The sequence below is a fragment of the Heterodontus francisci genome, chromosome 11 (assembly GCF_036365525.1).
Source record: "Heterodontus francisci isolate sHetFra1 chromosome 11, sHetFra1.hap1, whole genome shotgun sequence".
NCBI classification, from domain to species: domain Eukaryota; kingdom Metazoa; phylum Chordata; class Chondrichthyes; order Heterodontiformes; family Heterodontidae; genus Heterodontus; species Heterodontus francisci.
The window spans coordinates 77,208,368-77,225,358 of record NC_090381.1 but is presented as its reverse complement, the minus strand read 5'-3'; the positions used below and the strand labels follow the sequence as shown (position 1 = coordinate 77,225,358).

At 44.3% G+C, this 16,991-nt stretch overlaps 1 protein-coding gene across 3 annotated transcripts in view; it reads left to right on the top strand.

The window, feature by feature from the left end:
- Positions 1-16,991, top strand: part of LOC137375314 (arf-GAP with coiled-coil, ANK repeat and PH domain-containing protein 2-like) — a 215,155-nt gene that overhangs the window by 91,399 nt on the left and 106,765 nt on the right. For all 3 annotated transcript variants that reach the window (XM_068042287.1, XM_068042286.1, XM_068042288.1), the window contains exon 7: positions 9,490-9,534. In XM_068042287.1, the coding sequence (XP_067898388.1) occupies positions 9,490-9,534 (45 nt within the window). The remainder of the gene's footprint in view (positions 1-9,489; positions 9,535-16,991) is intronic.

Genomic DNA, 16,991 nt, shown 5'->3' with positions numbered 1-16,991 from the left:
ACTTCTGCTTCGCAAGAGACGTTTCTCCATTTGGTACAGCGATGCATGTGATATTACTTGAGGTTTGTTGCTTTTAAAAGCAGCTTTATTATTGCCATCTGGTGGTGGAACGTGCAACAGAAGAAACATTGATCATTACTACTTGATTCTCCATAATTAGTCATGAAGTACTTTTGTTTACAAATAGGGGAAAAAGTTTAGTAAAGTGATGAATCAAACATGTAACTTATATTAAAAATGGATATATAATGCACAGAACTGTTAACTTAGATGAAATAACCAACAGTCTTAATCAAATAAGCGAACCTATTGTACAGTATAATCAAGTTGAATGCAAAAGCCTGGAATTTCTGCAGGGTTTCTTCCAATCATCTGCTGTAACTTCAGCGGAAAGTCGGTGCAAACTGCAGAGAAACAGCTGTTTTCTGTTTGCTGCTGCAGTAATGGTGGACGATCAAGAGAATAGCTGCGGAAATTTTACCCTGAAGTGTCAATAATTATAAAAACGAGATTGTCAAGTGATCAGAATTGTTCCAATATCTGTCGGAATATGTCAGATCTTACTTGACATTGCGTATGGGTAGTCCAGGGCCTTGTACTTTTTTTCTTTGTAATCTTGCTCTGAAGCAGCAACCGTTTTCTAAAATAATTGAGTAGGCTGTAAGTGCACTCAGTTTTCGTTTTTAGAGTTTTAACCAGTAAAAAGGAAGAAAATGTAGATATTCATATTGCCCATATGTTGAGCGATACAACAGTCCTACACTGAAGATATATTCCTTTTGTTGCCAAGCATAAGTGGTGTGAGATAGATTCACTGCAGGAGGCCAACAACTTAAGTGCTTCTCTGAGTCAGATCATGACCTGACTCTAATTATACACTTCTGTGTCGATGTGCATTTGAAATCGCTTTGCATTGGAACAAAAGTAGCAGTATAAATGTAGTCTTGCATTCATATTCAGGTTCATAACTTGTTCCTACTGTTTAATGCTTTTGTTTTGTTCTTTTCTCAGCACTATATTTGTTTTTCCTAACATTGTTTTTTTTTCATCCTTAAATCTTTGACATCTCTGAATTCTGTTTGTCTCACCACCAACTATTTCTTCCTTTCTTTTGTTATTTATTTCTTCTGCTTTGTTGTACTTTTGCTGTGTGATCTGATTTGTTGCCATATCTTCTTCAAAGCATAACCGCCAAAAAATGCAGATCTCATCACCGAGCGACAACAGTGAAGGGTGCAGAGTAGTTCCAATTTGGGAATTAGCACAGTAGCTCCAAAAATAAGGAAAATGGAAACTGAATCCAAAGTCTTCCTCCAATTTATTTTGCAAATGGATTTTTTTTTTTAAGAGGTAGTGAACAGCACATTTTTTGGCTCCAATTTAATATTCACTGAAAAGCAACCTATTAGCACAGACACAGAGAACAGATTACACTACCGACAGGCATATTGGACACAGAAGTTTTAAATCTCTTCTATTGGATCTTTCTCACTCTCTGGGTGGGGGGGTCTCTTTGGGGATGGTCTCCTTTTCCCTCAGGCTCACTTTGGCACAGAAAGCAGCATCCATGGAGTGTTACTGCCCTATTTTTGCCTGAAGTGTGCTCCCCTGTCCCTTCCCAAGACCCTCTCACTCCCATCTTTCTGTACCCTCTCCTTTGCCTAGTTCTTGTGCTGCTTTCTATTTCTTCACTATGTCCTACTTTTCCCCAACCCTACTCCAGAGCAGCTGTATCTCAGTACTGAAGAAAGAACAAACTTGCAATTATTTTATGCTTGATAGTAATCTGGGAAAATGGCTTAGTCTGGTATAAATAGATTGCAATGTAATAATCTTTTCTAGTAGTCTGAAGAGACCACTTCTGCTGACGAGGTCAAAGGCTTTGGTGAGATCAATGAAAGCAACGTAGAGGGGCATCTGTTGTTCATGGCATTTCTCCAGTAGCTGGCGATGCCGTGAACAACAGATGCCCCTCTATGTTGCTTTCATTGATCTCACCAAAGCCTTTGACCTCGTCAGCAGAGGTGGTCTCTTCAGACTACTAGAAAAGATTGGATGCCCACCAAAGCTACTAAGTATCATCACCTCATTCCATGACAATATGAAAGGCACAATTCAGCATAGCGGCACCTCATCAGACCCATTCCCAATCCTGAGTGGCGTGAAACAGGGCTGTGTTCTCGCACCTACACTGTTTGGGATCTTCTTTTCCCTGCTGCTCTCACATGCATTCAAGTTCTCAGAAGAAGGAATTTTCCTCCACACAAGATCAGGTGGCAGGTTGTTCAACCTTGCCCGTCTAAAAGCGAAGACCAAAGTACGGAAAGTCCTCATCAGGGAACTCCTCTTTGCTGACGATGCTCCATTAACATCTCACACTGAAGAGTGTCTGCAGAGACTCATTGACAGGTTTGCAGCTTCCTGCAATGAATTTGGCCCAACCATCAGCCTCAAGAAAACGAACATCATGGGACAGGACGTCAGAAATGCCCCATCTATCACTATCAGCGACCACACTCTGGAAGTGGTTCAAGAGTTCTCCTACCTAGGCTCAACTATCACCAGTAACTTGTCTCTCGATGCAGAATTAAACAAGCGCATGGGAAAGGCTTGCTCTGCTATGTCCAGACTGGCCAAGAGAGTGTGGGAAAATGGCGCACTGACACAGAACACAAAAGTCCAAGTGTATCAAGCCTGTGTCCTCAGTACCTTGCTCTACGGCAGCGAGGCCTGGACAATGTACGTCAGCCAAGAGTGACGTCTCAATTCATTCCATCTTCGCTGCCTCCAGAAAATCCTTGGCATCAGGTGGCAGGACCGTATCTCCAACACAGAAGTCCTCGAGGCGGCCAACATCCCCAGCATATGCACCCTACTAAGCCAGCGGCGCCTGAGATGGCTTGGCCATGTGAGCCGCATGGAAGATGGCAGGATCCCCAAGGACACATTGTACAGCGAGCTCGTCACTGGTACCAGACCCACCGGCCGTCCATGTCTCTGCTTTAAAGACGTCTGCAAACGTGACATGAAGTCCTGTGACATTGATCACAAGTCGTGGGAGTCAGTTGCCAGCGATCGCCAGAGCTGGCGGGCAACCATAAAGGCGGGGCTAAAGCGTGGCGAGTCGAAGAGACTTAGCAGTTGGCAGGCAAAAAGACAGAAGTGCAAGGAGAGAGCAAACTGTGTAACAGCCCCGACAACCAATTTTATCTGCAGCACCTGTGAAAGAGTCTGTCACTCTAGAATTGGCCTTTATAGCCACTCCAGGCGCTGCTGCACAAACCACTGACCACCTCCAGGCGCTTACCCATTGTCTCTCGAGACAAGGAGGCCAAAGAAGAAGAATGTAATAAGTGCTGTTAAAAACAAGAGGAACTAATTGACTGCAGAGATGGGGGAGGAAGCAGGACATGTAATACGGGACTAGGCAGTGCTTTGGCTGAGTCCCATTCAAAAATAAAAGTAAGCAAGTCTGAGGGGCGAGAGGGGGAAGTTGGAAACCGGTCATCAGTGCCAACAACAGATGAGGAAGGCAGAAGACAAGGTAGTGGTGGTAGAATCAAATATCTGAAGTTGTGGTAAAAGGAACAAAATAAAGAAGGGTAGCAGCTGATTGCGATTGGCTGGTGGAACTTAATTCAAATCCATTTTCCAGTTAAGGTAAAACCATTTGGAAAAATAAATACCATTTCCATGAAAAAAAATCCATCCTCAATAAATGTTGAATTGATAAGTTAATGATTTAAAAGGAGTAGTAGATTAGCTGGCACATCTTTGGGTCTAAAGAGGTCTCAATCAGATAGCCTAACAGGCAACAAAATAAACATTTCTAATCCTTTGACCTACTGATGCCAAGTCAGGCCCTCATTAGCTGTTTCCAAGCTACTGTTTAACCTTTCACAGTTGTTCCTCTCCAACTTTAAGAGGCTTATCATCAGAACTAGAAATCCTAAAATGAAAGTGAAAAATCTTGAGCTGCCCTAGAATAGATCACAGAATCGCAGAATTGTCACAGCACAGAAAGAGGCTATTCCAGCTGAAGCCGAACTAGTGTCTTATACAAGTTCAACATAACCTCCCTGCTCTTAGAGTACTCTGTCCCTATTAATAAAGCCAAGGATACTCTATGTTTTATGAACTGCGCTCTCAACCTGTCCTGCCACCTTCAATGACTTATGCACATATACAGCCAGGTCCCTCTCCTCCTCCACCCCCTTTAGAGTTGGAACCTTTGTTTTATATTGCCTCTCCAATTTCCTCCTACCAAAATGAATCACTTACACTTCTCCGCATGGAACTTCATCTGTCACCTGTCCGCCCATTCCATCAGCTTGTTTATGTCCTTTTTGAAGTTCCACACTATCTTCCTCACAATGCTTCCAAGTTTCCTATCATCTGCAAATTTTGAAGTTGTGTCTGTGCATCAAGGTCTGTCTGTCAGACTGGAGCAGCAGCAGTTGGCAGCGGACCTGGGAGGAGGCGGATCCGGAGCGGGACCTGGAGAAATAAAGAGCGGGGTTCAAGGCCCTCACCTGCCTCAGACCGGAGCGGCGGCAGTCGGCGGTGGACCTGGGAGGAGGCGGATCCGGAGCGGGACCTGAGGAAATAAAAAGCGTGACTCAAGGCCCTCACCTACCTCAGACTGGAGCAGCAGCAGTCAGCAGGCTTTCTAGCTGTGTCAGTGCACACTGGGTTTCAAATGGGAAGAAAAACTTAGTGATATCACAGAAAATCTGTAAGCTGATTGGTTGGTCAGTAACAGCTGTTCTTACCTTTGAATTACTATTACTTTATAAACTGAGAGAGGGGAATATGCAGCGTATAAACTGAGAGGGGGGAATATGCAGCGAGACCTGGTTGTTCTCGTACACCAGTTGCTGAAGGTAAGCATGCAGGTGTAACAGGCGGTAAAAAAGGCAAGTGGTATGTTGGCCTTCATAGCGAGAGGATTCGAGTACAGGAGCAGGGATGACTTGCTGCAATTATACAGGGCCACACCAGGAATATTGTGTGCAGTTTTGGTCTCCTTATCTGAGGAAGGATGTTCTTGCTATAGAGGGAGTGCAGCGAAGGTTTACCAGACTGATTCCTGGGATGGCGGGACTGATGTATGAGGAGAGATTGAGTCGGTTAGGATTATACTCGCTGGAGTTCAGAAGGGTGAGGGGGGATCTCATAGAAACCTATAAAATTCTAACAGGACTTGACAGGGTAGATGCAGGAAGGATGTTCCCAATGGTGGGGGAGTCCAGAACCAGGGGTCATAGTCTAAGGATACAGGGTAAACCTTTCAGGACTGAGATGAGAAATTTCTTCACCCAGAGAGTGGTGAGCCTGTGGAATTCGCTACCACAGAAAGCAGTTGAGGCCAAAACATAGTATGTTTTCAAGAAGGAGTTAGATATAGTTCTTGGGTCGAAAGGGATCAAAGAGTATGGGGCGAAAGCAGGAACAGGCTATTGATTTGGATGTTCAGCCATGATCATGATGAATGGCAGAGCAGGCTTGAAGGGCTGAATGGCCTACTGCTGCTCCTATTTTCTCTGTTTCTATGAATAGTGCTGTTTGGACAGAGTCAGGTTGTGAGTTGTGTGTGAGAGATTTTACTGACTTGGGAAAGAGGTGCTCTTTGCAGTCTTTCTTTTCTGCCTTTTCAACCTCCCTGGTACAGGGGAAGAGCTGATTGGCAAGTAATTGGTAAGTTATTCCACTTATTACATTAGCAATAGTTAGTTTGTAAAGCTAAGTAATGACAAGGCAGCTTGGCCAAGTGGAATGTGCCTCCTGTGGCTCGTGGGAAGTTGTGGACGCACCATGTGTCCTTGACGAACACATCTGCAAGAAGTGGCACCGGCTGCAGAAGCTTGAGCTCCGGGTTTCGGAACTCGAGCGGCGGCTGGAGATACTGTGGCTCATCCGCAAGGCAGAGACCTACGTGGATAGCACGTTTCAGGAGGTAGTCACCCCGGAGCTTAAGAGCGCACAGGCAGAGAAGGGACTGGGTGGCTGCCAGACAGACAAGAAGGTCAAGGCAGGTAGTGCAGGAGTCCCCAGAGGGCATCCCACTTTCTCACCAGTATTCAGTTCTGAGTACCAATGGGAGAGAGGGTTCCTCTGGAGAGAGCAGTGAGAGTCATGACCAGAGCACCATGGGTGGCTCAACTGTGCAGGGAGGGAGGAGAAAGGACAAGAGAACAATAGTGATGGGGGATTCTATAGTTAGGGGAACAGATGGGCGTTTCTGTGGTTGCAGATGTGATTCCAGGATGGTATGTTGCCTCCCTGGTGCAACAGTCATGGATATCACCAAGCGCTACAGGGCATTCTGGAGGGCGAAGGTGCACAGCCAGAGGTCGTGGTCCACATTGGTACCAACGATATAGGAAGAAAGAGGGATGAGGCTCTGCAGGCTGAGTTTAGGGAGTTAGGAACGAGATTAGCAAGCAGAACCTCTAAGGTAGTAATCTCCGGATTACTCCCAAGGCCACGTGCTAGTGAGTATACAAATAGGAAAATACACCAGATGAATGCGTGGCTGGAGAGATGGTGCAGGAGGGAGGGCTTCAGATTTCTGGGGCATTGGGACCGGTTCTGGGGAAGGTGGGACCTGTACAAGCCAGACAGTCTGCACCCGAACAGGACTGGGACAAATATCCTTGCAGGAAGGTTTACTTAATGCTGTTGGGGATGGTATAAACGAGCTTGGCAGGGGGATGGGAACCTGAACACAGTCTTAGATAGGACAATTTCAGGGTAGGGAACAGGAGGCAGAAAATAAGCGAGTGACTCTGAAAGACAGAAGAAACAAAGATTTAAAAATGTGCAGCACAGGAATTTGGCAGTGTTAAAGGGTATTTATTTAAATGCAAGGAGTATAGTAAATAAAGCTGATTAGCTGAGGGCACAGATAGACACATGGCAATATGATATCGTTGCTATAACGGAGACTTGGCTTAAGGAGGGGCGAATGGCAACTCAACATTCCTGGATATTGAGTTTTCATGCGGGATAGAGAGGGAGATAAAAAAGGAGGGGTGTAGCATTATTAGTTAAGGAATCAATAACAGCTTTGAGGAGGGATGGTATGCTAAATGAATCATCAAATGAGGCCATATGGGTGGAGCTCAGAAATAAAAAAGGGGCAGCCACACTACTAGGAGTGTACTATTGACCCCAAAATAGTGAGAGGGAGGTAGAAGAACAAATATGCAGGCAAATTTGAGTGCAAAAGCTATAGGGAAATAATAGTGGGGGATTTCAACTACCTCAATATCAACTGGAATACAAACAGTGTGAAGAGCACAGAGGGGACAAAATTCTTGAACGGCATTCAAGAGAACTTTTTTAGCCAGCATGTAACAAGCCCGACGAGAGGAGGTGCAATTCTAGATTTAGTTTTCAGTAATGAAGCTGGGCAAGTGGAGGTAGTAACAGTGGGTGACCATTTTGGAGATAGTGACCATAATACAGCCTGAGAAAAGCCGCCTGTAAAAAGTAGGTGGCCTTCTGATGGCCTGGGGGAGGGCCTTCCTGATCGGGCACCATGTGCCTGACGGAGGGCAGCCCCCGATGACCGAACCACCCCCAACGTGCCCCCACTTGCTTCACCAGGACCTGACATCACCCCGGCAAGCCCCAAAAACTCACCTTTTCCGGGGATGTCCTTCATCTTCATCTTGACGCTGGGTTGCAGTCCCAACAGTGGCCGCCACTCCTGGTGCAGCTGCCGGCCCGCTGATTGGCCGGCAGCTCCATTAGGCTGGACTTCCTGTTTCAATGAGGTGGAAGCCTTGCCTCAGCCCAATTAAGGGGCAGGGGACCGTAAAATGCAGTGTGGATCCCCAGGCCTGGTGGAGGCCGGATCGCCACCGACTTCTGAGTCCGTGGACGACACCTACCCGACGAGAGTAAAATTCCGGCCCTGGCTGGTGTAGTTTATTCTGGGATAAAGAGTAGAGCATATGATTGACCGCATCAATAACTGGGTAAACATTTAAATGTATGTTGTGACCTGTGGAGGAGTGGAACTAAAAAAGACAGTGCACTCTTCCCACCTCGGTCGTAACACTTGGTAAAGACAGATGCAAAATATTTATTTCATACCTCAGCTATGCCTCCATGCATAGAACTCCTTTTTGGTCCCTCATCCGCTCCACTCCTCCTTTTACCACCTTTTTACTATTTATATGCTTAGAAGACTTTGGGATTCCCTTTTATGTTAGCTGCCAGTCTTTTTTCATACTCTCGCTTTGCTTCTCTTATTTGCTTTTTCACTTCACCTATGAACCGTCTATGTTCAGCCTTGTTCTCTGTGTATTATCCTACTAAATAAATATATAATATATAGATTTTACTGAATTCAGTCATGTTCTTATGCATATGTAAAAAGGAGTTGGATTTATAATAACTTGTCCCTATCCATTATGATAGCAGTGTGAAGGATTTTCTCCAGTCATTGGGGAGTTCAAGTACTGCCAATTCTGTTTCCAGTAAAAGGTTTTACGTTATTTGAACTTCTTTGTTGGACGCAGTTGTTAGGTTTGTATTTAATGCGAGTATCTGTGCTTCTGTGGGGGTAAAAAGCTAGAATAGGTCATACGTTTCTTGGCTTGATCCTCCTTTCAGTTCAGGTGCTTTATCCAGTAGCACACATTATTATATGTGGTTTGCATTCAGTCCAATGAATTTAAGCAGGCCATAATCTGACAATGTTGACGGTGAGTATTGATACCTTAATGCCCTACTTTGGTTATGAAGAATTAGGGGTGGATTTAAAAAAAATTTTAAACAAAAAGTGTGAGCACCAAAACGGATTGATACTTTGCGCTTCTTCACTTTCCTCAACTTGTTTTTACAATCAGAACAGCAATATCATGAGGCACTGTTAGTTGCTTGAAAGGCAAAGAGGAGAAAAGATGTAAGTGGGCATTCTGGATTGTCTTTAAACCAGGATTATGTTTTTGTACCTTTTTGTTGCTGGAACCAACTTGTCATCAGTGTGTGTTTGTGCTTCCAAATACTTAGCTGTATTTGTAATATCTGAGTGTAAATATCACATTGAAAGTATTACAGAATCTGAATTGATTCATAGCTGTGACATAAGTGAGTGAGATTTATAAAGGAACAATTACATATTAACCTAACATTAAAGATGACTTGAAACTATAGGGGGAGAAAAACCATGAAATTCACCCCAAAATTGTATCAGTCAACAACAATTACAATACAAGCTGGGATGAATTTCACACTTTGACTGAAATAATGACGTAGATTACATTTGGTTAGTTTAGTCTCAAATTGGGAAAGTTTTTTTAACTTGGCATTCAAGTACTTTAAATTTAAGTAAAGCAGTTTGAGCCAGTAGTTTGAATATGTTTTCATGCTTGGGCTGCTTTGTTACTAGCTCTATGCCAACCAAGATGGTTTAAATTACTAATCCATAAAATTTTAATACAACATTTATGCCAGCATATTTTTGTTTCTTATCAGATCAATGTCCTTCAATCGAAGAGAAGATCTGAGATTTTAAAATCGGTAAGCTCTTGTTCTCTTAAAAGTGGTTTGGCTGGTGATTACATTTTCAATATTTTTAAACCTCTTTAGATAGACTCATTGAATGCCATTTTCACTTTTAAGTACTGATTATTTAATATGCATGTCATTGTAGCCATGATAAATTTAAGCTCAGAACGACTTGTTTGATTTGAATTGACACAGTTGCTGTCAAAGACTTGATCATGTTAAAAAAAAAGTTTTTAAACTTGAACTCTGACCTGTTAAAGGAGCCATGTTCTAAATTTATGTCTTGTAAGTAATAGTTCTGATACAACATTGAGACTAATGTCTGGAGTGGAATTTTAATCATTTGTCAGATGCTTTGTAAGATGGCAATGTCCTTACATTTTTTAAAATCTTGTTTAAGTATACTTTCAGTGCAACAATCTCAATATTAAAGTTGTATTACGGAAACTGTAGCAGTTTTTAAAAAAGTTTTTTTTTTTAAGGACTTGCATATTCCTAAACCATGTTTGATTCTATGGAATAGTCTGTGTTCTCTGTAATATATTACAGACTGTTCTAAAATGTTACTGCCAGATAAATTCAAATCTGCCTCCATTGCTCTATTTACTCCTGTTGCAACAAACTTGATGGTGATTTGGTTCAGGTGAAATCCATTATTTTGATTTGGCCTTCCCGTCTTCGACAAGTCACGCTAATAACTTGAGCCCCTTAGCTCCTGCACCAGCCCTGCAGTAATTTATTGACCTTACTGATCTCCTTTCTGCTCAACGCGCACCCCTTGGACTTTTCACAGCGAATCACCACCACTCTCTATCTCTCTGCATATTTTCCTCTTGAATATCGCTTGCGAACAAAGCTCCTGCCATGCATTGTGGATAATTGCATTGACATCATAGCCTTTACAAAAACCTGGCTCACAAGTAACAACATTTTGCCTTTTAATGTAGCCTTCCTGACTGCCAGTACTTCCTGACTTGCTTTACGTTCCATCTCTTGCCTCATCCAAACTGCTGCAGTGCAATATGGCCTTTATCACACCATTTCTCACTTTTCTCTGAACTCCTACTCCTTTGGTACCTTCCCTTCCTTTGAGCACCACACCTCTCCATATTCTCTACCATTCAACCAAGACCCTTCCTGAGTTCTCAATGAGATAACCTCACTTTTTTCCCTCAGTCTCTGTACTGAGTGACTGCTCATCCTCTGTGATTTCAATCTCAACTCGCCTCCGTTTCTCCCTTAATTCCTTCCTTGAAAAAAAACTTCCTACTCAGACATGTCCACCCTCCCCCTCCCAGACTGACCTTGCCATCTTGTGTGTCTATTCCTGTTGTCTGAATCATAAGACAAGGCCATCTTTGATCACTTCCATGTATGAACACCACTCACATCCTTTTTCACCATTCCAGCCGCATTTTCTTCTGCATTCGTCCTTGGGGGGAAAAAACTGTCTCCCAAGTCACTTACAAATGCACTTTCAAAGTCTCAACTATCTTGACTTTAGGCTTTCATTTTCCACAATGCTTCTGCACCTACTGAACTGCTCAACTAGCCTCACCTCTGTCATTGATGCCCTTTTCCCCTGTAAAAGCCTTATGGTGTCCCACCCTGGTTGTATCTTTGCTTAATAAAGTTCCAGAGTGCAGTCTTGAATGTATCTGGTGCACAACTGGTTTAGCTATTCATTGTCAGGGCGAGCTGGACCACATAAAGCACTATTGGGCCTTGCTGTCTTTTGCCAAGTCTTCTCTCTACTCCAGGATTATCCTGTAATGCAAAGATAACCCTTGGCTTCTTCACTGCCAATTATATCCTTAAATAAGTGCAAGGTCCCTTAACCTGTCCAAGGAATGGAGTTCATTACAATGATTGAGACCAGTCATTTAGTTGTTTCTGTTGCCCACCAAAGTAAGCTTCTTCCAGTCCCAGCCCTAGCTCTGAACCCACATCTCTAGGTTCCCTTCTCACTCACCTCATGTTTTCTTTGAGCTTATCTTGCCCATGGGTTCCCACTTTCTGCTCTTTTGAACCATTCCCAGCTTCCCTTCTGAGCCCCATAGCAGCTGACATTGTAAACTGTTACTCTCCTGAGGTACGGTCCTGCTCCCTTTCTGCCATCGTCACCCTTTAAAAAAGACTTATTAAAAACACACTCGACCCCTCTGTCCTTGCAATCATTTCCAAACTTGCCCTATTTCCGAAGTCTGTGAATGTGTTGCCTCCCAGATCCTTGCCCATGTTTTCTGCGACTCCGTGTCTGGATCTCTGCAATAGGTTTTCTGCCACTGTTACAGCTCTGAAATGGTCCTAATCAAAGTTGCAGATTTCTGTGACTGAGAGTTTGGTGCACTAATCCTTCTGTACCTCACTGCAGCTTTTGAGATGAAGAACCACATGACCCTCCTCCAACACCTCGGCCTGCCACCCCACCCCCCCCCCCCACCCCCCCAAGAGCTGGATGGTGGTTGAGGGGGGGGGGGCGTAAAATGGAGTGGGAAGCTGGGGAGGCCCTTCCCACATCCGCCTCCGCCGCCATTTTACGCGGGATTGCAGTGGAAAAGGGCCCACCCGCCCCAGGCCAATCAAGGCCCTTAAGTGGCCAGTTGACGGCCACTTTAAGGGCCTCCGCCCCTCATCATGAGAATTTTACCGTGGGCAAGCGGACGGCCCAGGCTCGAGGAAAGCTGCCTGTTAAAAGTAGGCGGTTTTCTGACGGCATGGAAGGGTCCTGTGTCCGACGGAGGGCTGTCCCCAATGCCCAACGCACCCCCGTTCCCCCAATTGACAAAGAACAGTACAGCACAGGAACAGGCCATTCGGCCCTCCAAGCCTGCGCCGATCTTGATGCCTGCCTAAACTAAAACCTTCTGCACTTCCGGGGTCCGTATCCCTATTCCCATCCTATTCATGTATTTGTCACGATGTCTCTTAAACGTTGCTATCGTACCTGCTTCCACCACCTCCCCCGGCAGCAAGTTCCAGGCACTCGCCATCCTCTGTGTAAAGAACTTGCTTCGCACATCCCCTCTAAACTTTGCCCCTCTCACCTTAAACCTATGTCCCCTAGTAACTGACTCTTCCACCCTGGGGAAAAAGCTTATGACTATCCACTCTGTCCATGCTGCTTATAACTTTGTAAACATCTATCATGTCGCCCCTCCACCTCCGTCGTTCCAGTGAAAATAATCCGTGTTTATCCAACCTCTCCTCATAGCTAATGCCCTCCAGACCAGGCAACAACCTGGTAAACCTCTTCTGTACCCTCTCCAAAGCCTCCACGTCCTTCTGGTAGTGTGGCGACCAGAATTGCATGCAATATTCTAAGTGTGGCCTAACTAAAGTTCTGTACAGCTGCAGCATGACTTGCCAATTTTTATACTCTATGCCCCGACCGATGAAGGCCTGCATCTTGATTCCTTCTTCACTACCTTATCTACCAGCGTTGCCACTTTCAGTGACATGTCCCAAAGAATCCTCTCTAATAATTTCCCTACCACTGATGTAAGGCTCACCGGCCTATAATTTCCTGGATTATCCTTGCTACCCTTCTTAAACAAAGGAACAACATTGGCTATTCTCCAGTCCTCTGGGACCTCACCTGTAGCCAGTGAGGATGCAAAGATTTCTGTCAAGGCCCCAGCAATTTCTTCCCTTGCCTCCCTTAGTATTCTGGGGTAGATCCCATCAGGCCCTGGGGACTTATCTACCTTAATGCTTTGCAAGACACCCAACACCTCCTACTTTTTGATAATGAGATGACTGAGACTATCTACACTCCCTTCCCTAGGCTCATCACCTACCAAGTCCTTCTCTTTGGTGAATACTGATGCAAAGTACTCATTTAGTACCTCGCCCATTTCCTCTGGCTCCACACATAGATTTCCTTCGCTGTCCTTGAGCGGGCCAACCCTTTCCCTAGTTGCCCTCTTGCTCTTTATATATGTATAAAAAGCCTTGGGATTATCCTTAATCCTGTTTGCCAATGACTTTTCATGACCCCTTTTAGCCCTCCTGACTCCTTGCTTAAGTTCCTTTCTACTGTCTTTTATATTCCTCAAGGGATTTGTCTGTTCTTCGCCTTCCAGCCCTTATGAATGCTTCCTTTTTCTTTTTGACTAGGCTCACAATATCCCGCGTTATCCAAGGTTCCCGAAACTTGCCAAACTTATCCTTCTTCCTCACAGGAACATGCTGGTCCTGGATTCTAATCAACTGGCATTTGAAAGACTCCCACATGTCAGATGTTGATTTACCCTCAAACAGCCGCCCCCAATCTAAATTCTTCAGTTCCTGCCTAATATTGTTATAATTAGCCTTCCCCCAATATAGCACCTTCACCCGAGGACTACTCTTATCCTTATCCACAAGTAACTTAAAACTTATGGAATTATAGTCACTGTTCCCGAAATGCTCCCCTGCTGAAACATCGACCACCTGGCCGGGCTCATTCCCCAATAACAGATCCAGTACAGCCCCATCCCTAGTTGGTCTATCTACATATTGTTTCAAGAAGCCCTCCTGGATGCTCCTTGCAAATTCTGCCCCATCCATGCCCCTAGCACTGCGTGAGTCCCAGTCAATATAGGGGAAGTTAAAATCACCCACCACTACAACCCTGTTACCTTTACATCTTTCCAAAATCTGTCTACATATCTGCTCCTCTACCTCCCGCTGGCTGTTGGGAGGCCTGTAGAAAACCCCCAACATCGTGACTGCACCCTTTCTATTCCTGAGCTACACCCATATTGCCTCGCTGCACGACCCCTCCGAGGTGTCCTCCCGCAGTACAGCTGTGATATTCTCTTTAACCAGTAATGCAACTCCCCCACCCCGTTTACATTCCCCTCTATCCCCTTTGCAAACCCCCTCTGACCACTTTTGTCTCGCCGGGGCGCGACCGATTACCCCTGGTGAGGCCCCAATAACTTAGCTTTTCCCTGGGCTGGCCTTCCTCTCCTTGTTGAAGTTGGGTTGCAATGCCAGCAGTGGCCACCGCTACCAGTGGTGCTGCTGGGACTAAGAGCTGCCGCCCCGCTGATTGGCCAGCAGCTCCAATGGCAGAACTTCCTCCCTCATTGAGCTGGAAGTCCCGCCTCAAACCAATTAAGAGCCTGGGGACCGTAAAATGCAGTCTGGATCCCCAGGCTAGTAGGAGGCGGGATCGCCACCGACTTTCCGGTCGGTGGATGGCTCCCATCTGAGAGTAAAATTCCAGCTCCCTTCTCCATTGTCCAGTAGAGTCGAACAGTACTCCTACCTTTCATTTGTAGCCTGCAAATCTTCTGAAGTGGCTTCCCTCCCCACCCCAGCACCATTAGCTCTGGAATCCCCCAAGGAACTACCCACGACCAGCCCCATTTCTCATTTTCATACTGGTCCTCAGCGAGATCATCTGATAATGTGACTTCAGATTCCTCGTGCTCTGGCACCACTCAGCTCTACCTCTCGACCTTCTCTCACAACTGCTCCAAAATAATTGGAGCTTCATGTTCTGTCGCCATCTCCAATTGTATTTTGCTCCCTTCTGTAATGTGCTGCCTTGTGCTTGAATCGAGAACTGTTAAGGTGTTGGACGTGTCAAGATCGCATGCAGTGACACTCAAGTAGCTGTGCAGCAACCTATCGTGTGTTTTAGTGCACATGCATGTTTTGTCTAAAAAAAAATCCTGTGAAGCCCTTTTAAGATTGCCATATGCAAACAGTTTCATTCGAAGGTTGCAGCCAGAGGTTACACTTACTGTGGTCATCACATACAGATATTTAAATGTTTAATATGTAAGGTACTTTCCAGTGAACATCAGTCAATACGTAACAGGGTATGAGAAAACACTGTTGTGTGACGCCTATTTTTCCCACATAACTATTGGTTGCTCATCTTATTTGGACTTAATTCTGAAATCTTTCAAATTTGGTGCCAGTGTCTTTGAGTGTTATAGACTTTTGATTGTTGGAAGGATGCCCTGGAATGCAAGCAAAGTATCTTTCCTTTACTTAACAGCAGCGCAGAAATGCAGACTTTGCTGTTATTCCATAAGTTTGTAGACTGCAAAAACACAACCATCATTTATGCAAAATTTGACTTTTAAATGTAAAAAAAAAAGGCCCCATTAAATGGCCGCCACTGCATTGGATATCCCTGCCCCTGAATTTACAAGCTTCCTGTAACTGGCAAACTGCATTTCACAGATTCTGAATAATTGGGTTTTAAACCTTGGTGAAGTAAGAATTGGATATGTAAAGCGCACAGAGCAAAGTTCCAGAATCACCTACAACCATTGTGGCAAAATATATTTAGTTAACTCTGAATTATTAAAATAAGCATTTAAAACCTTACATGAAGAAATATACACTTTTGCAGGAAAATACTCTTCAAGTGGAGGTTAAGGGTCTGGTAAAGAATGTTATAAATGTAATCTATTATAAAGATGCACTTTTGTATTTTTTTCACATGCGCACAGGTAATATTGTAACAATTCTTTCTGAAATGTGGAAGATCAGTTACTTCGTGGTCCATATGTGACCTAGTTGTGAAGATTTTGCAGCAGACAGATCCAAGATAGATGAGGCCAGAAATACGCTCTGTTGCGTCCCTGTCTCCCCATCCCCCCCACCCCCCACCCCCACACACAAATTAAAGAATAATGAGGAAAGTGCAACCTCTGTCCATATTTCCATCATTTATGCTGTTCCAACATTGAATATTAGGTCTGCCCACCTCCCTTCTGATGGTTGTTACGACCGAGGTGGGAGCAACGCACTGTCAGTTCAGTCCCATCACTCCACAGGTCGCAGCATATTATTAAAGTTTTTCCCACCCAACCGGAAAACAGCCAAATTAAACACTGTAGTAACCCCCAGAATAAAAGAGACCAAACCAGGTATCTTTAGATAACAAATTAACTATTCATTAAAAACTAAACACTGTTAAAATAAACCTATGTCTTAAAGACCTTTATAACTTATTTTAACCTAACTCGCCCACTCTCTCTCTCTCTCTCTCTCTCACACACACACACACTCAAAAAATAATGGTTAGCTGTTTTTCTTTTTAAGAAGTGTTTTTTAAAAATTAGCTGTTTCTTAAGAATAAATAAATAACTGGGTTGTTAGTCTTTGTGGGTTACGTTCCTGATAGGTGAGGTATCCTAGTATAAAAATAATCAAATGCCATTCGAAGTCTCCAGGTGGATTTGATGAAACAGTCTTTTAACAGATAGGCATTCAAAGCACTGCGGCTTCAGCAGGCGTCACACAGTTCTTTCAAAGATGAGCACAGCAATAGGTCTACTTGGATTTTTTTTAAATTGGCAGTTCTTTTGGCAAAACTTTACTGCGGATTCCAGAAAACACAATCAGTCAAGAGAGATTCAATCTTGAAGCAAAGACTCTTAGATTGGAAGTAAAGAAAAGGAATTTTGCTACCTTCAGCAATACAACTGGTGTCTTCAAAGGGTTTTTTCCTCCTTAGG